Source organism: Eriocheir sinensis, chromosome 31 (assembly GCF_024679095.1).
Source record: "Eriocheir sinensis breed Jianghai 21 chromosome 31, ASM2467909v1, whole genome shotgun sequence".
Lineage (NCBI taxonomy): Eukaryota > Metazoa > Arthropoda > Malacostraca > Decapoda > Varunidae > Eriocheir > Eriocheir sinensis.
In genome coordinates, this window is record NC_066539.1 from 18,084,050 (window position 1) to 18,108,542 (window position 24,493).

Consider the following 24,493-nt stretch of genomic DNA (forward strand, 5'->3'; position numbering starts at 1 on the left):
GAACAAAAAAGTTGCAGCAATATATTCAATATGATTCACAGCTGTTTAACAAAATAGTTTATCATAACTATTTTACAACCATCAATAAATATAAAAGTACTTAATTGCCTTTGTCACTTCATTTTAGCTACTTCCTAATTCCAAAAATGGAACTGAATCACCTCACTGTAGATCATTCTTTATGATATAAAATACAAAAGAGAATACTAGAGATATATGGCCTCAATCAAACCTACATCATATTTCCAATCAGTGCATGCTATGTTTAACATGGTGAGTCAGCTTCTTTAACAGATTTTTACAGAGTGAAGAAAAGTAACTGAACATGGGAATCATCATACTTTGATTAAGCTTTGTCTGTGAAGTACTTCCAGTCACATGTATGAAATTTGGGTTATCCAGTTCCTGCCACACTTCTATTATAAATTCAAATGGACAGTTTCCTTGTAAGCTATTGAGTTGTCCCATCTGAGCTTCTGTAACAGCTAGTTCATACTGGAGAGGAGTTTCATTTACTTTTCTTGCAACTTTTTTGGAGATCTTCTTTCTACCATTCCACAATGCCTGTGTTGATAAGCATGTATATTTGGAAATTTTCAAGTACTTAGCAGGTAGTGAAGCACTCTTACCATCGTCACTTTTCACGCGCTTTGGTGCACTTGTTTCATCACCTTGTAACAGAGCCTTCCTCTTTTCACCAGGCAGAGAATTTTCTAGAGTAAGTTCAATCTTTAAGCACTTTTTTAGTGCAAATTCCACTAGTATACAAGCAGCTTGTCCTATTTCACTGTCATCAAACAATTTTTCACCACATTCCAGAACATCACCATCAGGTGTGATTTTCAATTCTGGTACTTGAGAGTAATCCAAAAAGAATGATGAGCATTTCTCCAACTGGTGTACCACTACTGGAAGCAGTTTATTAATACTATCCATATTTAGCTCAGACGAGCTACTTCCTTCACCTTTGGTAAGTGACATACCAATCCTCTCATTAAATATTTGTTTAGTATCTTTAGAAAGATCAGCAGAAGTACCTGACTGAATGACACTATCATCACTCAGGTTTCTGGAAGATTCTGATTTGTCTTCACATTTTTGCCTTTTGAAAGAGTCTAAAGCTCCTTCATGACAAGACAGAATTTCTATATCCTGATCAGCTTCTTGAGGGTCAAGTAATATTTCTTCCACTGCTTTCTTTGGAGTGGGCAATATTTCAATATCTGATGTGTTTTCAGGCCCTGCCAGTATGTCATCATCCTGGCCTTTTCTTTTAGGTGAACTCAATACTTGACAGTCTTGAGATAATTCAGAGTCATCAAGAGTAATGACTTCATCCTCATCTTCCTGTGATGAGGTCTGAAATACATCCCTGATCACATCTGTTGTCATTTCAATTGGCTGAAACAGATCATTTAATGTCTGTTCCCCTTTAAGGATAGCATCAGATGTTAATGCAGCCTTTCTACATTTAACTTGAAATTCAAGAAGAGAAACTTCTGACAGCCCTTTTGTACAATTATGGCAATGCTCAAAGGGATCTTGTATATGAAGAGGAGCTTCAAGTTTAATCACATCAAACTGCTGCAAGAATGTCTCCAAACACTGGGGCAGACTTCTTGACTTCATTGTAATATCATGTCTGTCAAGTAACCTACCAACAAGGGGGGAAATTACCCACTTTGAGGTTTCCAGTTTCCCAAAGTATGAGAAAAACTCTGATACAAGTTCCATTACACTCACATTATGATATCTTTGAAACCACTCATTCACGTTACTGCCAAAGCCAACATCCCAAGGACCAATGAAAGTTGGTATATGGCCAGCCCAATTGCTTCTTAGACAGGAAACTGAAGGTACTATAGGATCATTTCTACACATCAGGTAGAATAACATCATCATGGTCAGGGCATAATTAGTTATCAAAAATGAAGGTCTACCACCACCAGAGACACCCTGAAAAAGAGAAAAAATGATAAGTATTTACAGGGAGGAGGCATAGCAATGATAAAATTAGAAAACAATTATCCTTTCACTTCAGTAGGCTTAAAAATATTCCCCTTTTATGAATGGAATACATTACTAAGCTGTAAAAGCAGAGCAAAGACTGCTCCAGAGCTTAAAATTCCAAAGGGTTAAGCATGAACAATGATATAGTCCATAGGTATGGCATCCACAAATTTGACCTACTGCAGTTCAATCAATTAATGAATAGTGGCATACACGAGGGTTATCACCCACCCTATAATAAATAAATAAATAAATAAATAAATAAATATATATATATATATATATATATTTATATATATATATATATATATATATATATATATATATATATATATATATATATATATATATATATATCTCATACATTTTCTCAATGGAAACTAATTTACAGCGAGTCATCCCCTTGCTAAAAGCCTAAAATGTTAATGAAATTCTCCTACGTTGAATATTACAATGTTTGAAGTCTTATAAAATAAATATCATATAACACTAAAATAATGATATATTACCCTGAATACCTGAAATTCCATGAACCACATTCAAAGTTAAAATATAATGACCGATATTGAAAAAAAAAACCTTGGGTTTATTTAAAAAACAAAAAACATGGTTTAAACCACTTGGTTTAAACCATTGGTTAAACCAATCCACCCTGCTTTGTACCCTTACTTCCTGGATTATTGTCCTTAGTTTATGCGACGATGCCATATTGTTATGACTGGTGGCGGATGAATGGCACACTCACATAAAAAGAGTCAATGAGTTGTTTGGTATGATGATTTTGTAGTGGACCTGCCTGATGTGGAAAGTCTCCCCAACTTACTCAGCAAGTGGGGTACCTCTTTGGCAGTGGTTTCCCATCTACCTGGTCGTAGGTTTGATCCCTGGTGCAGGTAAAAACCCTTTCCAGGTCTGGAATAGCTTTTCGTGTGTTTCGTGATACACCGAGGTCGTGTAGATGCATGTGAAATGTGGAGTTTGATGGCATTACAGTGGTGGCAGAAGTGGCATCCTCTTCTGTGTTCTGTTGTGTCTCCCCTGTGTTGGGTAACAAGATAGGTGGCCCAAGCTCTCTATAGAGTTCAAAGAAAACAGAAACCAACTTGTATTGCCCTGAATTCCACTTTCCACATTAATCCACACAACCTCTGCATGTCACAAAACAGGCAAAATTAATCCAGACCTGGAAGGGATTTTCCAGTGCCAGGGATCAAACCTGCACCTGGCTAGATGGGAAGCCACTCCTTAACCAGTCAGCCAAAGAGGTACCCGTCTTGCTGAGTGAGTTTGGGAGGCTTGTGCATGGCAGCTACTGCAGAGTACCACTTGCTCCATCCCCACATTGGCCCCTTTCCTGGCTTACCCACTTCCAACAACATATTGAACCTATCAAACCCAACCCTTACAAGTATTGGTTAATGAGGCAAAACTATCACACAACAGCACCACTTAAAACTACAGAGTATGAGAATTTCTGAGTGGAGGATCCGGCACCAACTAAGGATAAGAGACATTAACACAATTCACCAAGCGTTGTTTGTAAAGGTCCATCCACACGGTCAAACATTGTCCGTCAAACATCCACTGTTACCAGTTAACAATGAGAAGCAGAAAGGAGCACTGATGACTGATGTGGCACACTACCTCTAGCTCAGACATACTACCTTCTCCAGAGAATTTTGGCACAATATCTCAAACACCTGGTCAACACAACCTTTTCAGAAATACCAATAACTCAGAAATTACTAATATACCAACCTGAATTTTTGCCCAATATCTGATCATCATCAGATAGGGTCGAACCAAAGGATGAGTTCTTGTGTACTGATTGATGAGCTGAGTGTTGTACACAGCCATGGCATTTCGAAAGGAGAGGTCAACCAATATCCTGCTTGATCGATCTTGAAACTTCACGATAGGGACCCTGGCTCTGGCAATGGCTTCAACCTGGAAAAGTGATCATTGTTTTAAAGATCATGAATTTGCAATACATTTTCATTTTAATGCCATTAGTTGCCTATTATCAATTACAAAATTAATTATAATATCATGCTATATAAAAAAGGAAATACTGAAGATAGAAAAGTTACAGGAAAAAGAAAAAAAAGATGAGTATAACCATGAAATGGCAGAGGCCTTAAGTGAAAAATGGGAAAGTGTAAAAGATAATACAAATATTGAAAAAGTTTTTGGAACATTTAAAGAAATAATGGTAACTACAACAAAAAAAGTGTTCGGGATGAAAGTGGTGAGAGATGGAAAAATAAAAGGAAATTCATGGTGGATAGAAGAGATAAGGAGGATAGTAAAAGAGAAAAGGGAACTTTTTAAGAAAACTCAAGAAAGAAATGTGTCTGAACAAGTAAAAAGGGAAAGGAAAAAGATATATAGAGAATGCAAAATGAAATTAAAATAAGCAATAAAAGAAAGTAAGAAGAGAGTTGATGAAGACTTTGGAAAAAGACTAAGTGAAAAATATAAAGGGAGCAGGAAATCATGTTGGAAAGAAGTAAAAAACAAAAGAAATGCAGAAAATATCTCCTCAAGTAAAATAAAATTAATTCTTGCTCGGTTTAGAGTAATTCTTGACCGCCAGATGATGGCTCTAGTCTCAGTCCACGTTGTAAACTTGTAGAAATAGCATCCGTGCGCTCGTCATGTTTTCAGCACTACAGTGAAAGTTCTTTGTGCTGTAACAATGTCCCCCAGAAAGATGGTTAAAAGGGATGGTACTGCAAAGAAGAAAACAGGAACGGTGAATACTATGCTCGCAACAAGAACCGGGGATGAGCCTCGGCATCTTGTATGCCCTCCTGGACATGACTGACTCCCATTCACCCTCCATTTCGGACGATACGTTGAGTTAACTTCACACTGGTGGTCGAACGTAGTTCCAGTGCTTCAAGAATAGGGAAACTGCAGCTGCTAAACCCCAGGGCGAAGCCTACCCCTCGACCTAGCTAGTGGTTACGGGAATCTCCGTAACAACCGTAACACATTGATTTGTATTTCATATTCATCATTAGTATTTATAAGTAAAATAACTTTCTGTAAAAAATAACATGTAAAATGATTTTTATATAAATATTTTTTGACATATGGGACGCATTAATGGGATTTACATTAAATTCAATGGGGAAATTTGTTCTGGTTTACGCACATTTTGGTATGTGAGCAATATTCTGGAATAAATTAAACTCGTAAACTGAGGTTTGACTGTACTTTGAGTGTGGTCTGCTATGACTGTAAAGAATGTGGAAATTACCAAATTTTTACCAACATATTTCTTATTTTTAGCTATGAACTACTACTGATTAAATTCTATAAAAATACATAGCTTCTATGAATGATTTGTTTCATAACAAGGAAAAGTGAATATATAAATCCCATAACACTTGGCAACATTGCTTTTGTTTCTGGATACTTTTTAAATTACAGGATGAAAATATACGAACCTTCACTGCTTTACCAGACTGTCTAATTTTTCTTGCAAGAAACATTGTTAAGTCCTTTGCTTCTTCCCGTGATGCAGCTGGAAAAAAAAAATCAGTACTAGAAAACATTGTGTGCCAGAGAAGATATTTATGAGTGCATCTAACTCCCCCTTTTAAAAAAACAAAGGAAGGCTGTTTCAGATTTTACCAACTTAGGGGATGAAAGAATGAAGGTGCTGGTTAACTCCTACATAAGGGGGTTAGACAGCACAAGGGTGGGCTTAAATATAGTGTACACTAAGGCTGCAGGAGAGATAGAAGTATGCAAACAGCAAGTTCAGAATAGCTGCAAGCATAAAAACACAGTTACATTATGCAAGAAAGAGTACAAAATGCTGCAGAATATTATTGTGGGATTTTTCTTAACAACATAGATATATCAAATGAAACTGTAAAACAAGTTAAAACTGGATTTCATGAGCACATTCATTTCAAAGGAACTTTTTAAATGAATACCTCAAGCCTGGCAGGAATGATGATAGTATGGCAAGAGGAACATTTTACAGGGTTATAATTTGCTGCTACCACAAGAGTAACACATTGCAATCTGCACAGGAGGGCAGTGTGTCAGCAGGGCAGATGAACCACTAGCCTGGCCAGGATGACCGCAGTGGAGCAAAGCCCAAAAATGCTATCTCTACTTAGTTGGTGAAAAATTGGTGCCCTTCCTTGCCCCACGAATGGAGAGAACAGTGCTGGGTTGAGCCTTAAACTTGGCTCAACTCGTCTGAACATGAACCCGACTTTTCTCCCCTATGTAGACTGACTGACTGGAATACTGTAAGAATTGTGACTCGCTGACTTTCTTGGTGTAGGAATTGTGACCATAGATTTCTGTGTGTAAGAGAGGTACTGTATCTCCATAGGAAGCATGTCACTATAAAAACTGCTTAAGTTGTAGGAGCTGTGATGTGAAGGAAATGTGGTGCATCCCCACACACATGCACCTGTCAAGGAAGAATGGAATGAGTCACAGTTCGGCATACAACATAGAGGGGCATGGGTGTTTACTATGTGGTGGAGATTTAAATTTCCAACATTTCTCTACTTATAACTGAATATATCATACATGTATCTGTTAATAGATGCAAAGAAAATACATACAGATGAGTGAATATAAGTAAAACAAACATAATGTAAACAACATTTCCAGTATCAATTACACAATTATACCACAACACAATGGTATACCATTCTATTTCCCATACAAATAGACTTTATAGTGCTCACTCTGCCAATCAGAAACAACCTATAAGCAACAACAAAGTTGCTGTGTATGCCTTTGCTAGTATTAACTGCAATTCTGACTCAAGGAAAGCATACAAAACCATACTAGATGGTTTATATTGAGTCATGCAATAATGAACTGACCTTTATGCCAAATCATATTTAAGATTATAAGGCAAATCTGTTAATAGGTAATTTAAGATTATAAGGCAAATCTGTTAATAGGTAATTTCTTATACAAATATTATATGAATACATTACATTTATAAATATTCAGTACAACAAGAGGATGAGATACACTGTCCTTGAGTTGAGGCAGTATATGACTTTTTGTTCTTTATATATCATTGAGTTTGGGCATAAATTCTTCCACTGAGGTGTGCAAACACAGGCCTAATAAATATTACACTTGGCCACAAACCCATAGGGAAGGTTTTGCAGATATTTAAATGACCAAGTGTTTATCAAAATTGAGTAGTCTAGCATCTCTGTCCAGATGTTAGCTCAAAGAAATGTGAAAAAGTGAATGTGTAAAAATATGGTTCGTCTAATTTAAGTTGTAGTAATAAGGAAAAAAGTTGTGATCAACTTATTCATGTTTTAGAATATAGGATTGAAAATTGACAATTTCAAATATTCACAATAAAGTGACATTTTATTATACATGTATGGTTTAAATAAGAACCCCTACCTTCAGTCTTGGCCTCCAGCCATGGGTACACTCCACAGTCTATGTACAGGTCAATATCACATCCAGAAAACCCAAGGTTGTTGGCTGAAGATCCAAAAATATACCCTTGCACTCGAGGGAAATATGTTAACAGGTAGTTGACAATACCCCTCCTGTAAATAATAAAACACTAAGAAATAAAATAAATAAAGACAAAACAAACAAAAATAACTAAACAACTAAATATAAATATATATATATATATATATATATATATATATATATATATATATATATATATATATATATATATATATATATATATATATATATATTTTACAAGCTCAATCATCATTAACTTCAAGGTAAGTTGAACCTAATGAGACCAAAATGAACCTCATTGGAATAATACCATGAGTAATTTATTAGGGTAACTGAGCTGTGAGAGAAAAATTAACATATGCTGCCAACTAAAAAATCCTGTCTGGCACAGGAGCCAAGGGAACAAGTACCCACATGGCCAAACATACCACCTATTCACTAGACGCCAAACCCTTAACAGGCTAGGGCACCTGTGGGATCTACTGTCTTCAGTGGCAACTGATTTGTTAAATATTTATTTAACCAACCCCAAACCTGAATCATAAACATAGGAAAGGTCATTATAAACCAGACATTTGAATTGATTAATATGAATAGCAGGTGCCCAGGTCCTTGGAAAGCCAAGAAAAATCTCCGAGCACAGCAGCAACCTCCTATGGCATAGTAACACTTGATTTTTATTGCAAAGTGAGTATTTTGGAAATCTTTTTTTTCTTTGGGAAGGGGAAGTGGCTGAACCTTTTTTTCAGATGTTGATCTATGAAGAGATTGGCAGCAAGTGTGAACTACTACTTATAAAGAGATGTACATAACTTTGTCTCTGATAAGGCAATAATGTCCTCTGCAGGTTTTACATGAATAAAATATTTACCTGAGGGATTCTCTGGCTTGAAATTCCCTGGGCTTGAGCTCAATCTCCTTGATTAAGAAGCTAATATGTTTATCCAGTTGGCCTCCAGTTACCGGCTGGGAGAGACAGTTTTTCAGATACTGACTTAGGCGCAGAGTAAATTCTGTTGGTTGGAATAAAACAGATAAAATTATGTTTTTCAAATATATAACTCTCTTAAAACTAATAACCTGAAAATATTTAGAGATTATATTGTTGTAACTGCCATTTACTGTGAAGAAATCTAGCAAATAATTTAATGATGACACTATGAAGAGTTTGAAGAGTTTTGAGAAAGAAAGGAAACTCATTATGATGAGAGATATGAATGCTAAAGTGGTTGATGAATGTGCGATGGATGTGATTGGAAAATGGGGGATACCTGGAAAGAATGAAAATGGAGAGTGGCTGGAGAACGTCTGTGCTGAGAGGGGCCTGTTCCTAGCGAACACTTTCTTTCAGCACAAGAATATCCACCGATACACACGGAGGAGAAGGGAAGATTATGAGCAAAAAGGATTGATTGATTATGTGGCAGTAGGTGGAAGACTTAGAAAGGATATTTGTGATTCAAAGGTAGTAAGAGGAATGTTCGATGACTCTGACCATCTTGCAGTCCTGACAAAATTAAGGCTGAAGGAAAAGTATGAGTTTGAAAAGAAAGGTGAAGTAAAAAAGAAAATATTGAAGATAGAAAAGTTACAGGAAAAAGAAATAAAAGATGAGTATAAACATGAAATGGCAGAGGCCTTAAGTGAAAAATGGGAAAGTGTAAAAGATAGTACAGATATTGAAGAAGTTTTGGGAACATTTAAAGAAGTAATGTTAACCCTCTCGCACACCATGACGTGTTTCACATCATCAAAGGTAAAAGGTCCTGGCGCACGATGACGCGAAACGCGTAATAAAAGTTTAAAAAATTGATTAAAAATTAAGTTTTCAGTGAAAGTGCGTCAAATTTGGAGCATCATTTGTTGGGATAAGTTTCTTAATGGTAACATATGGCAACCTTTCTAAGGAGTGTGGAGCGATTTTTATTTGTTAGCCTACTCTGACGGGAGAGGAAAAAAATACAGTTTTCTTAGTGTAACTCAGGAACTAATAGGCACATGAGGATTTTGAGGATACCCTAAGAATCCTCACTAAATTTTGCTTCGAAACATATTCGGCTAAAAAAATTGGCCCACAAAATTTGGAGCTAGCGAGTGGGGAAGAGTTGGTACTTTATTTTATATTGTCTACAATTATAGGAGACTTGACTATAAGCGATATATATATATATTATATAGCTATATATATATATATATATATATATAGATATATATATATATATATATATATATATATATATATATATATATATATATATACATATATATATATATATATATATATATATATATATATATATATATATATATATATATATATATATATATATATATATATATATATATTTCCCTCTTTTTATTTGTGCATGTTCAAGTACAAGTCTTTATGAAGCCACTGATACCAAATTTATTGGGGTACGATATATCTGTGAGGGTAAAATACGTCCAGGAATGTAGAGTATCGGGGCGGCAAAAAAAGGCCGGTCAGGCTGGTCGGGCCTGACGGTGAGTGGAACAGAAACTTATTGGAAACTTACGGTGGACGAGAGGATTAACTACAATAAAAAAAAGTGTTAGGGATGAAAGTGGTGAGGGATTGAAAAAGAAAAGGAAATTCATGGTGGGGTGGGCAGAAGAGATAAAGAGGATAGTAAAAGAGAAGAGGGAACCTTTTAAGAAAACTCAAGAAAGAAATGTGGCTGAGCAAGTAAAAATGGGAAAGGAAAAAGAACTATAGAGAATGCAAAATGAAAGTAAAACAAGCAATAAAAGAAAGTCAGAAGAGAGTTGATGAAGACTTTGGAAAAAGACTAAGTGAAAAATATAAAGGAAACAGAAAATCATATTGGAGCATATTGGAGAGAAGTAAAGGACAAAACAAATGCAGAAAATATCTCCCCAAGTAAAATAAATGATGTTACGGATGAGAATAGAAAGATGTTCAAAGATGGGGAAGCTGTGAAAGAGAGATGGAGAATATTTCAAAACCTTAATGAATTTTAAAGATGGAGGTCCAGCAGTTGTAACAGCTCTAACCAGTTGCGCCACGGAGTGGTGCGTGTGTGTGTGCGTGCGTGCATGTGTGTAATTCACCACGGCCTGATCACAAGCTGGACTCACCATCGCCAGCAGTACTCTCCCGATTAGAGTAAGGCTCATTTAGTCAATCTCTGGGTACTGCTGGGACCTTTGATGTGTGTGTGTGTGTGTGTGTGTGTGTGTGTGTGTGTGTGTGTGTGTGTGTGTTAGTTGTGATATATAGGAAAGGAGCTACACTTGTGAGATCCTATGAAAGTGAGAAAAAGAGTAGATTGCATTAAAAAAGATAGAGGATGAACATGACACAGCTGAATGGGAGACGTATAAGATGCAAAAGATTTATGATGCAGGCACACGTCTTTTACAGAAATGAAAGGCTTTGTCATCGTAACTATTATTGTTAAACTTAATTTCAGATATTTAGCTAAAGGAAAATACTTGCACCCTACCTTCTGGTGGGGCTCTGGGCCTAAAGGGAAACACACGCAGAGATGCTGTGCGAATTCTAAAGTTCTTCTTTTTTATGACTTTCTGAGCTGCCTCCCTGAAAATAAAAAGGAAGTTTGTCATTTTCAGAGATGAGTAATATACAGAAAACTCTCTAATCCACATCAGTTCAACCAAGGCCCCGAAAGATAAATGAAACATCCAAATAATGTCAAAGGAATTTTTGTGACCCTAGCAGATGCAGGTTGAAAAGCTTTGTCCATAATTTTACACACACGACCTGCGTGGTTTCACTGTGTGAGTGAAGCAAATGAGCATTTTTGTTTCTTTTATGCCAAGGGATTGAATAGAGTGCTGCCCTCCACCAAAATTCAGTTTAGAAAGTTCCCCAGTCCACAAGCTATTTGGGGAAAGGGTTATCCTAAAACCTTGCAGTCTAGATTTTTCCCAATCAATATTTAGAGAAAAAATGAACTATACAGATCTCATAGCAAACAATATGAAGCTTTTTAATCAGCTCAATGTTATTACATATATTCAAATGTACATTCTTTTTACACAGGTCAATTTTGAAATCATTAGTCACAAAAAATATCAATACTAACAATGGATAAGTGTTGACACTAAGTGCATTGTCCTCGTGCTCACAACTAGACACATCAAAACAAGACTGCTGCTCTGTCCGCTACCTGGTGGACGGACGGCCCATGAATTCCACTCAACATCCAAAAAATACTCATTCCTCAAAAATACTTAAGGGCCCATGGCAGATTTTTTTTAGCGATTTTGGAGCAAATATGGTGTTTTTTTGGTTTTAGGTTCAAGTAATTCACCAACACTTTGGCAATACCTTGGCAGAGTGTTATAGGTCTGAGAGCAATTTAAATGCCTCTGCACAGCATTTAAAGCAACCCATATGCTCAGCGCGTGATTAAAGGTCCACGGTGACATATGAGAAACTTCCGTTTCTCTTCGATTTTTTCTAGAATTTTTAAAGATTTTTTTATTTTATTTTTACTGGAGAGTATGGCAACAACCTTGAAGCGGCTGCCTGCACACTGTGAGTCATGGCCAGGCACATGCTCGTCACAGAGGAGGGTGTGTCGCACTCTGTGATCCTTTATCATCCCTCACTTTTTCAATACTGCTGCCATATACACAATCCTCACTTCTTCTGAAGATGGGTGGAGTATAAGGCAAGAGATCGTAAGAGGAATCATGAAATTTTTGAGGCATCACGTTCACCATCCCAGGCTACAACTGCTAATGAGATGCGCAATGTTGGATCCGAAGGACTGAGACTAGTAGATGTCCACAAAAGGCTAACAACTGATGATGTGATGATGCGTCGTCTCAGAGGGAAGACACAAAATCTCAATGAGTCACTGCACCACAGAATATGGCGTTGATGCCAAAAGCATAAAAATGCCACCAAGGAAATGCTGGACTTTGCTACTGCACAGGATGTGTCCTTCAATAGTGGATACTTGTCCAGTGACCTGTGCAGTAGTTTGGGAGTGCCCTTCACTGAGAAGAACTACAAATACCTCATGGAGGAAAACTGCAAAATGGGCAAGCCAATCAAGAGGAAGGTAAGAAGAAAACAGCTACAGAAGGGCCTGGAGGCACATTTGTCTCTGGGGCGCATTAGCCGGGCAGCGACACTCCCACAGCTTTAAGCCTCATTTTCTCGAAACATAGGTTCGCGCCTTCCCATCAGGGTAACTTTCTTATTTATCAACCGATTTCTTTGATCTTTTTTTGTGCATTTTTATGAATGGATTTTCTACAAATATTATTACTTACTTTTTTCAGATATTAATAACAAAAAAATTGAAAATTCTATTATTCATTATGTTGGGAATATAACTTTTCATTAATCAGTTTTAGAGGTATATCATTATTTTTTGGGAAAAGTAGCAAATAAGCAGTGAAGACTAACTCTTCTAGTATACATAAAACTTAAGTGTGAATGATTTTGACTCATACTTAGTAAGGAACGTGTCAATATGTAAAGTACTGTATTTTACATGATTATTATTTTTCTTATTTATTCTTTCATAGATATCAGGATGAAACTTCACCTAATGAAGTATCTTATGGTAACAAATTTTGAGGAAAATTCACAAAAGGCTATGATGATTTGTAATTAACACCTTCCAAAAATCTACTATGGACCCTTAAAAAGTCTTTGCTGATTGCAATAATTATATGAAATAATATTAACAAAGTGCATTAATTCATGCTTATAGCCTTGGGCAAGAAAAACAATACAGCCATTGTGTGCACTAAGTACATACTGGCAGACCCTGAAAATAAGGAGTCAGTTTCTGAAAAAAGGTGTTCTGCAGTGGTTAGTACTCATTATGGATAACTGCTGGTTCAAAGTGCACCAAACTAGTAGTCACAGTCGAGTGCAACAAAATATAATATTGCCTCTGTGCTAAATGGCAGATGCCATGAATAGCAGCTGGCATCTGGTAATAATAATAATAATAGTTTTATTTCCCCCAACGGCATGACATGATGTATTTCTATTATCCAGAACATTGTTCAAAAATTCCAAAATCCAAGAAATTTAGGTTCACAATTTCACACGAGAAGAATGGTGCAGCAGAAAACATATGACAATTTACTTACACTGTATCAAACTCAATAAAAACAGTGTTTCCATGATGAGAAGCACTGGTGACTCCATAGTCCACAAAAAACTCTACAATCTTCTCAACAGCAACCTTGCCATTCACTGGAAAAAAAAGAAAAGGATCTTGAATCTGAATGGGGCACTGCTATTGCATATTCACATTATTTACATTTTACAAATGCTTGAGGCCCTAAAGTTGACTCCCCTGCTGAGAGGCCATTGGTGAAATGGGCCACTAAGGTTTAAGAATAAAATGAGAGAAATTGGAGACAGAAGTGGAAGAAGTGTGCTTACTATGGCAACAAAGGTAGTATATATGAAGAGGGAGAATGAGTAACTCACCTAGAGACCCCGGCTTCCAAGGGATAAAGAAGGAAATGAGAAATATTTGAATAGACAGATAAGACATTTCTACCACTGTATCTCAGCTTACCTGTCACACCCATAGTTCTTTCTCTCACATCATTCAAGTGAGATTTGTCTCTTTTCCTTACTTTCTTCTGGTGTCGTTTCCCTAAGAGATGGAGAACAAACGCATCTTTGATGCAAAAATTCACATCACATTCTACGCACTTTCGAGTCCAGTTCATTTTTGAAGTATTTGCCTTTTCCATTGTGGAAGCAAAAATAGTTGCTGCAGCAGTTCTTACACACTCATTAATAAATAGTTTCTAGCATCCTCATTCCAATTACATTATATTTTCTAATGCACAAGTTCATCAGAAAATGTACATATTTTCTCAATGTTCATAGTGACAACACTACTGCAAGTCAGTCTCTAGTACATCCTTCCCTGTAAAGAAAATGTCATTGTATTATTGAAAAGTTTTCATATATTCATTTTTATTCACATATATACTAATAATCATCATTAAGGGGACCTACATTCTGAAATGAAAATGTACACAAAATGAAGTCCAAAAATGTAAAATGAATAATTAATATGGAAATATATATGGCCGACCATCAGGCCCCACCGGCAAGAAGCCTTGGACCGACCATCAGGATCCACCGGGAAGAAGCCTACCGGTGCAATAGGCCAAGACGTAAAAAAAAACTAAAAAATAAAATAAAAAAATAAAAACTATGAATGTTTCGATGAACGAACAAAAAAAAACTAAAAATGACTTGGTTTACAAGCTGTGACTTGGTGTACAAGCATCTTGTTTGTAAAAGTCGAAGACGTGAGTGTGGGTTCCCTTTGCTCACTGTAAGACGGGAGCACTCAAAGCAGAAAACAACGGGAATGGGGTCTCAGTCCACACTGTACACTCGCAGAGGTAGACCCGTGCTCTCATCTCCACTTACTTTGTGCTCTAGTGTGCGATCTTTGTGTTTTCAGCACTACAGTATACATTCGTTTTGGTTCAAGAGTTTTTTGGTTTGCGAGCAAAATTCCGAAACGAATTAAGCTCGTAAACCGAGGTATGACTGTAGGCTACTCTTTGGGACCACTACCTTTGCCTGAGACAGAAAACTAATCCAACCACCACGACTGTACTAGTGCCAGGCCATTGTTGGAGGCGTGTATTACAGTGCCCCGGTTACCTATAGTCTGGCGGTTGTGGGGGCGTTCAGCGTAGGGGATCCCCTTGTACAGCATTGCCATATGTCATAAAACACATTGAATGTGTTTTATATTACTTATTATTGCTATTTGTTAGTAAAATTACTTTAATACTGTATAAAACAACATGTAAAATGATTTTCATAAAAATAAAAAAAATTGAGATATGGAATGCATTAATAGGATTTGCATTAGTTTCAATGTGGAAATTCATTTTGGTGTGCGAGCAAAATTCCAGAATGAATTAAACTCATAAACTGAGGTGTGATTGTACTATGACAACTGTTTGAATGGGGAGAACCAAGACACCTCTAAAGTGAATTTGCATAGTTCTAAAAATGACATGTCACATTCATTTTTTCTTTCTTCCTTAAAATTTTGTCTGGAAAGATACTTACCTGATTTCTTGTCAACCACTTTGAGAAAATACTGTGGAGGGAGGTAACCAACATCATCTCCAGGGCAGAGTATCACATTGTTGGATGATCTGAAGAACTTGAACCCATCTACAGAAGAAAATAATGCATCAAATTTAACTTGATAACACCCAGTCAGTCAATCAATGGAAACATATGCCAGGGGGTACATTATCTCTATCCAAACTGACCCCTGCCAGTCCCTGGGGTCCATTCAAGCAAATCTCCTAGCAGGCTCCTGTCCCACATCAAGCACCACCCTTCAGGATCCATCAACTTGCTCAAGGCATGAACTTTGTGGTTGCCTCCTTCAGAAAAGATCCCAGGAAAGGGATACATATACATGTATGAAGTAGACCAGTCTTTGAAAGTAGGGAAGAGCTTCTATGTAAGTAAATGAATTACTAAACCAAGAGATTTCTAATCTGGAGTAAATTGGAATGTCCCCTATGAGCAATATCCCCATGGCTCTCTGTCAACTGGGTTAGGTGATACTGAAAAGAAGTTATGATATGGGAGAGGATAGAATCAACAGGTAGCATCTCAGGGCCCATACAGGCCATGCTTATAAAGCTAACAATTCATCTCAGGCTCGTCTTAAGAGCCCAAACCGGCCCTGTGGAAACCTATATCTTGGGTGTTAATCTGAGACGCAGCACGAGTAGCTAAAGTTGGTCCCGGGCAGGCATAAGTCCTGGGTCTTCGTCTGAGGCATCGACCTTCAAATGTAAACACTGCCGGGTGTTGCCAGACAGCCAGTGTGCCTCATCAAAATCGTTTTACATTCAAACGCTCACTATAGCCTAACAAAACCCTATTATAATGGATATGACATACTTCTATTCAATTCTTTTACCATTTTAAAGTATTCTTACCCATTAATTTTCATGAGATAATTGATCTCGCCGTCATTGGCAACTTTACATTCCCTACTGCCCGTGGCAGCTGGAGCCCCAGCTATGGTGAAAACTCACCTCTGAGACGAGACATATGTCAAAAGCCTAATTTCTTTATAAGTCAGGGCCCAGACCAAATAACCTAAATCCAAGAAATTTTGAGGTACATGAATAGAGACATGAAAGTAAAAGTAGAGAAAGACAGGAAACATACAACAGTGAAAGGAGGAGTGAAGGATATGAGGCAGCTTATATCAAGATATAGAATAGTGGTTGGGAGGTGAATGACAATACAAACAGAACAACAGTGTGACTGGTAGACTACCATTCTAATGAACTGACTGGTTCAGGAAATAAATGAGAAGCAGGAAAGCATATGTTAATGCTGCAGGAGTGCATAAATAGGGGAAACTGGAAAGTATTATAGTGTGTATACCTATGGAGGAATTTCCAGAGAACACGATCAGAACTGTAATTGTTTATGCAAATACAACTTGATCAAACCCCAACTTTTAGCTACATTAAGGTTAAATATTGCAAGTAAAAACAGCAAACAAAATCTAGGTCCCCGAGATTCAGATTCATAAAAACAGTGCATAATATTTTATTGATTAATTTTGCCCTCATTTCTCAATATTCATCTTACCTGCCAGAGCTTTTTTCAGATCAATATAGATGTAGATCTGACATGATGATCTCATACCACTAATGACACCTTCTTCTCCAGGGAGGCCCACGGCAAAGTGTATGTGTCTCCGGTTCATGCGAGAAAGACCATGCTGCTTGATGCTGTTCCAATGGCGGAAGTACGTCCCATGCACCACATGGGGAACTAAAGATTCGGATGTAATTTCCTCCAAGTCTGTATCTTCAACCTAGAAACAAGTTTCAAGATTATAAAATCTTCTTAACTACTGTTATCAGTAATTAAGTAATGTTACCTGGTATCATTACACTTTATGCTGCCTAAAAGTTTTACTACATTATTTCTACTCTAAATGGACCACTATTCTAAATATAAAAATAATAATTACACCAAAAGATATGTATGTTCACTTTTCATTTATCAATATAATTTTTGCTCAAATATTGTGTTCAAAGGTTCAGATAGGTCATGTGGCTCAAAGTCAATGGCACAGGAAAGGTTCAACAACTACTCAAATATCTGTATGTCCATGCATCATGCCACAAGAAACAGTTGACTATGTAGTGTTAGTCTGCTACAGTAAAGTGAAGAAGCAAGTGTGTATGTAATGTATAATTACTTCCAAGATGTGAGAGATTAATGAGCAATCTTTAGGCACTCCCTTTGTCAGTTACCAGTGATAAACCTGACCATGACAATAGGAGGTTTGCATGGGCTGAAAGTGACCAGTGTTTAGAGCATCTTACATCAAGAAATAAAGGATTAATGCACAGGTCTGTATATTCATTGAAAACAGTTAAGTTTTCATTTCACTGTACAGTTGATGAGTGTATAATTATTAATGGACTTGTTTAACTCAACACCAACCAAATATAAGTATATTGTCATGCAATTTTTACAATTTTACCTTAAAAATATTCCATTTTCTTATTTTAGCGTAGGAAGATAACTAAGGTTTCAAGGATGATTGTGGTAAAGTGATTTTGACCTTCCTCAGTAATTACTGTCATTATTGACTTATTGTGACCCCCAGCCAAGCGCGCCACATGACAGTGTAACAGCATCTTCATTTTCTATAAGTTTTTTAGGCTTTTATTCATTGAAATGTGTAAATTTGTAGAATATATTTATTTAGGGAAATTTCCCTATGACTGCCAGAGTTGCCAATCGCCCTACAGAGACGCCAATCTCCAGACCTAATTGTGGTTGTGTAACTCCCACCCCTTCTTGGAAGTATTGAGAAGGCAAAACAGAAGAACAGAGATTAGTAAGATGGCATGCAAGAACAAGAAAAAGAAGAGACAGCAAAAGAAAGCCACGAAGGAAGGGAAAAAAAACTACAAAGCAGGAGGATTTTGAATTCATGACCTGGTGACTATGAGTGGGGAGGCACCCATGAGACCCACACTTTTTAGTGCGTAATATCCCAATAATGGGAGGGGACCAGGAGCCAGATGAATTCAAGTAGTGTCATGTAATGTAAATACAGCTTATAAAACACATATACAAAGTTTGCTTGATAACTGAATATTTCGAAAATTTATGGTGACAATAAACCTTCGGATCGCGATTTTTCAAAACATAACTTATTTGGAAACATGATGTTGTAACTTCATAACCTCTGAACTTATTGGAAAACTGAATACTGCAATCAAATTAAGTATGGAGGGAGCAGATTTTCTTTATAGAATATTTCATTTTTCTTGTTTTTTCTTTGGGGGGGGGGGGGGTCAAAATAACCTCTTTGGGGAAAAAATATATATATAAAATATACACAAATCTCAAATACCTTATCAAACATTTTGTTGCAGAGTGGTTACTTTACAATATACAATCAAAGAAATATATATAAAACCATATATAAAAAAATTACAGCAAATTCAAAATTGTAAGAAACTGGTACTGATAAAAAAAATATATATCTACTGCATTCAATACACATGTACACAATACTGTAGCAATGGCACCATGTGGAAAACGACCTGCTCGCTCTAGAGGTTTGTTTACCACTGTTAAGTCTTCATTTGATTAGCAGCTCCCAGTCATTGACTGCGAGTGGTGTGGTTAAATCTCACACTACTATTGGAATATACTATGTGTTACCAATTATCAGTTGTCCAATAACTTTTTTTATTACCCACTATAAACATTGCCTGCGCCACAACGGGCTGGGCCATACCATCAGGCCGCTCCAAAAACAAGCCTACTGGCGCCACTGGTGAAGATGTAAAAAAAAAAAATAAATAAATAAAAAAATAAAAAAAATGTCAGTTACATACAACACTCTTACTGTAACTGTGGTATCAATATACTTCAGTTATTATGTAAAATATTAATATGTAAGGAATTTATATGGTGTTATAAGGGTAAACTTGTATGGTGCTATTACAAGACAACATAGGTGCTGTTAAGAACGCTTACGCACAACCACCGACACTCAATTGTTTGGGTATGCGGGTCTGTCGCTTGTAAGTGCATAGAATGCTTATTCAGTGCGACGGAGTGGTGATTCAATCCGTGGCACTGGAGGTCATGCAGTATCTTTTGCTAATACTTCTGTTACAACACAATGTTAGGCTATGTAGTGTTCACATACTATGTGTAAGAGTGTTAAGAATAGTTTAAGCTAGGAATGCAACAATATATGACTTAGGCTTGGTGCAAAGAGCCAGAAAATTTGGGATGTGTGATTTGATTATGTCATCAATTTCTCCCTTAGTTTCATGAGACGCTTGGCATGTACGGCATACAAAATGGAGGACTCTTTGTCCGAAGCCACATCGTAGGAATAAAGGAAAACTATAACAACGAAGTTTCCATGTCCTGATGGCAGTCCATGCATGTCTGCGTGTCTGTGTAAACCAGCCCAAAAGGGTGACTGCTCCATGTCCACTTCACTTACTGAGAACAAGTCAAGTGACTGTGCCACTGCCAGGCCTCCTCATCTCATAGTCTCCCTATATACACTTTCAGCTTCCTGAGCTCATTCGCAAGGTAAGGATGTAAGTGATTGTCTGAAAGACTCACAACCTTCCACGAGTCCACACACAGACGCCTCCAAAGGTTAATCTCGGCCAGGCTAGCGTCACATCTGCATCACCTCAGCCACCATAAAAAAACAAAAAGATGGGCAAGGGAGCCCTCCCCCACTGGACCCCTGTATACTGATGATTGTTTTACCCAGTGTACTTACAAAATTAATGTATGAAACTCTTACAACATACCTGTATGGAATGTCCCTGATTGGCCCTGATGTATGAGACACTTCCTTCTTCCTTAAGAGCAAATCGCTGCTTGGGGCAGTTGGCGACTATCTCTCTCACCTGGTCAATGGTTATCTGAAAAAGAAAAATGTATGAATATTTATTTAAAACAAAATTATAAAAAAAATATTATCATTTTTCCACCTCCAATAATAATATCATGTCCAGGCATAAAACATTCAGTTTTCAGGCTCCTGGTCCCCTTTTGCCTAAGTATGAGGCAAAGTATTATCTCATTGCTGCCCAATGCTGCTCACTTCTTCTTTTTTTTTTTTTTTTTTTTTTTTTACAGAAAGGGAGACAGCTCAAGGGCAACAAAACAAAAAAGCCCACGAGGCACTGGCCAGGTTTGTGCTTAGAAGCCTTCAGGTTCATAGACTTTCTGATCTTTCTTCATTTTCTTTACTTTCTTCAGTTTCTTCTTTGCTGTAGCCCTTCTTTTCCAATCACATTCCTGTAGTTCCAGGGTGCGGCCAATAGCTGCAGACCCGACTTTGATGTAATTCAGAAAACTGGCTTAATCATTTCCATCCGTGACGCAGACGTTGGCGTCACAGTATGGAAAGGGTCAAGAGGAAATGGAAGAGGATTAATCAGTAGAGATGCTACTGTTGGGAAGGGAAGTCCCTATCCAGATTGTGAATTTAGCGAAAGCTACACAGCAACTGACGCTCTCCCACTGATACTCCCAGCTTGTCACCCAATGATGTTGCCGGCTTGCGTATTCGTAGCTCGAGACACCACTCGTCACCCGAGACGTTTTTTATTATGAAAATTCGTTCATGAACCAATTTGTTCATGACGAGAGGCATTCGTGACCCGAGGTTCCACTGTACTATGAAAACCAAGGCATATTTTGATGAAATATTTTGTACGTCAATGCTCAAAGGCTGTACAAAGCTGATATTTTTTCTTCACAATTTTCGTATTTTTTCAATTTTTGACCTGGAACTTGGGTGGATACCACAGGAGAGAGCTCTTACACACAAGATGGCAGAGAATAGATAAGTGGCTTCCAATCTCATGGCAAAATACTGATATTTTCTGCCAATCTAATATGGAATATTTTGGGGTTGCCATGAAAAGCAGATCTGTGGAACAAGATATCATGAAACTTGGTGCATGAATGTACTTCTATAAAGTCTTTACCTTCTTAAATTTCGGCTTGCTGAGCACATCATCCAATCTCACCCAACCTCCAGGATGAACAACTAAGCCTTCCTTCTCAGCACCATGGCGAAGTAGCCAAGACAAGGCTTTGCTAGTCTTCACATCCACCTTCAAAATAGATATTACTGATATTATTACTTCAATCTAATGTATACTGCCAACTTTTCATAACTTAAAATGCATAAAGTTAGCAATAAGAGGCAGACCATCCTGAACTGTGAGTCACCTCCTACTCACAGTATATTATACAAGAAATATATAAGTAAAGATAACCTTGAAAATTCTGGTACATTTTGTACAAAGGGGAGTTTTATACTTAAAAAAAAATAGCATATGATTTTGTAAAAGGGTTGGGGAGGTAACCCAAACCCATTTGTAAGGTAGAAATGTATGCAGCAGCTTCAGAGAAATTAGAACATGAGTTTCCTGAATACTGGCCAAAATTTTCTTAAGACTTTCCTTAGGCTCTTCCCATAAAATAGCTAACACATATTGTAAATAGGTAACTTGTCAAATTCAAGAATATACAGTAAATCACATTTATCCCTCAACCATGGGGATTCAAAGCTGCCAGATATGTGGAAATTCTGGATAAATAAAATTCATCTGCGCCACTAACAGGCTGGGGTCGCCCAAGAGGCCCCTACAGGCAGCCTACCAACGCTACAAGCAAAAAAAAAAAAAAAAGATAAATAAAGAGACACTTCACACTGCACCATTGTTGTCACTGGTGATTGGCAGTCCAGGCAGCTGCTCAACTCCAGTAGTGTCTATAATATCATCATTACAGTGGACAAAACTATTTTTTTCTGATAGTTCTTTATGTGTTTTACATAAATCTGACATCACTTTTTCATCAAAAATCAGAGCATTATCCCTAAGACAGCGGCACTATTTAAAGAGTAGCTCTCCCCAAAATAAATCGTCTATATACACTTACTGCCGACCTTAGGACCGTAGCATGAATATAGTTACGCCGCATAATAGATGTTTTAACTATCATCTATATAATAGATTTAATATATTGAAACTCTTCCAACCGAACTTTACGACCTGCTAATGGGGGCTTCGCCTCTCGCCCCCCCCCCTAGGGGTTCCGTTCTTCCCCCCCCCCCCCCCCCCTTTTACTGAATGACGAATGTCTCATCTCGTCCATCTTTTATCCTCTTTAAATGCTGATGAATGGCGACTGGGCATTTTCCTTAAACACTCGGTCCCTTAGCAGAGAGAAGTTTCATGCATTTATTGATCATGCGCCATTGGTGGCTTTAATTACAAAACATATATTTTCGCCATAAGTAGAGCACAGAAACGCTTCATTTCAGGTAGACAGCATCATTGCAATAGCTGCTTTTACCCCACAATTTCCCTGGTCTTCATAGCCCTCCCCACTACCAGGTGTTTTAATTTTGTTGAAGGGGAGAGGAATATTATCTGTTATTCCTTATCATCACTTGTAGACGCAGTATATGTTTGATGCGCCGGTAAAACTAGAGTAACACAACAGTATGTGATAGCTTGGAAAGGCTAGTAATGCCATGGGAGCAATATTGGAAGCGCGTAGTGATTCTCCATATTTACCATAGGTTCTACCGCAATCTGGAAGTGTTGTTATATTTCTGCCATACAAAACTGACTGACTAACTGAACTTTGGAACGTCTATATATGACTCCACCACTGTCTGAAGGTTAATAAAATCATGCTTTACCCAGAAACAACAGTATCAAACTCGAGTGAGGTGGGTGTTAAACTAGATAAATACTGAGATGTGCGCCATATGATGCAATTTCTTAAGCAATGCATGTGAACATCAGCATAAAAACCTGACCTATTGAAGTAGAATTAAGTACATGTTAAGATTATGCATAAAAATCATATATAGGAGTAGACATGGGATGACCTTCCGAGGCACTGGCAGACCAACCAACCTTGAAGGACGCCACAAGAACTGAGAACCTCCAGGAATAAACTGCCAGAGGGGGTCATCAATAGTACCAGCATTAACCCTTTGGAAAATAACCATAACATATTGAAAGCCTTAATTAAGAGACAACCCCTCACGAGAATTGGCTCCCTTGCCTCTATCGGGAAAGATATGGAAACGTTTATTGCATCATGTGGGAAAACCAACATCACCTGGTTCTCCATAGCCCAGTGACCTGATAATATATACTCGGCAACGGGAATATCATATCTACATACCATTTAATCCCTGTTAAGCGGTGGTTCGTGAAGTTCCTCGTCACTCCTTGCCCCTGTCCAGTCTGAGCTTGAGCTTGATCGTGATGTCACAGCGCAGGCGACTTGGAATTTCTTTCTTCTTCACATTTAGATATTTCACTACGCTCTCTTTTTTTAGTTACTTCACGTCTCCTGCAGTCGCGTATCTCTCTTATTGTTACTTTATCAAGAAGGTATATGTCGTCTAAAAGGGTGAGAAAGAATTAACACGAAGCTACTAGAAGGGCTATATACAGGTATCAATCACGTCTCTCGGGTGACCATGCAAAACAAAAAGTCTATATATCTATAGATGTGAATTCCTGTGAAGTGTTGTGCGTACCATCATAAGTGTTCTTAAATTAGGCGTTTGATCTCCTCTCTACTCTCCTTCCCTTGTTCGACCTGGCCCTCCCTGGGAACACTAGAACAGGTATCAGTCACGTATCTCTTAATTGTGACCTTGAAGCAAGCAAGGATCGTTTAAAGAGATACTATATAAAGAATGTTTGTCCTGAAGTGTTTTTATTAGTGTTCTACGTAGAGTTCTTTCCTACAGGTGCTCTTCTGTTCTTTTTTGGTCTGCCTTTTCATTTTCCTTTACATTTTTTTCTTCAGTTTCACCGTTTTTGCCTTATTCTTGATTTCATAGCCAAAGAAAACATTTCCTAAACTTTGTTC

At 37.4% G+C, this 24,493-nt stretch overlaps 1 protein-coding gene across 2 annotated transcripts; it reads right to left on the minus strand.

The window, feature by feature from the left end:
* Window positions 1-7: 7 nt before the first annotated feature.
* Window positions 8-24,277, minus strand: LOC127005983 (tRNA 2'-phosphotransferase 1-like). 2 transcript variants are annotated; one of them, XM_050875467.1, is made up of 9 exons: window positions 24,156-24,277; window positions 23,795-24,017; window positions 21,571-21,699; window positions 20,383-20,496; window positions 17,159-17,387; window positions 15,599-15,706; window positions 14,067-14,426; window positions 13,630-13,735; window positions 11,047-11,086 (listed from the first exon to the last, which is right to left on the minus strand). In XM_050875467.1, the coding sequence occupies exons 2-7, from the start codon at window positions 23,795-23,797 to the stop codon at window positions 14,395-14,397; spliced, it is 615 nt and encodes a 204-aa protein (XP_050731424.1). In that variant the 5' UTR covers window positions 23,798-24,017; window positions 24,156-24,277; the 3' UTR covers window positions 11,047-11,086; window positions 13,630-13,735; window positions 14,067-14,394. The 2 variants fall into 2 exon arrangements, with proteins under 2 accessions (XP_050731423.1, XP_050731424.1); XM_050875466.1 differs by lacking the exons at window positions 15,599-15,706; window positions 17,159-17,387; window positions 20,383-20,496; ... (1 more) ...; window positions 23,795-24,017; window positions 24,156-24,277 and adding exons at window positions 8-1,956; window positions 3,769-3,957; window positions 5,466-5,542; window positions 7,423-7,574; window positions 8,375-8,516 and having other exon boundaries at window positions 10,992-11,086; window positions 14,067-14,388.
* Window positions 24,278-24,493: the final 216 nt, after the last annotated feature.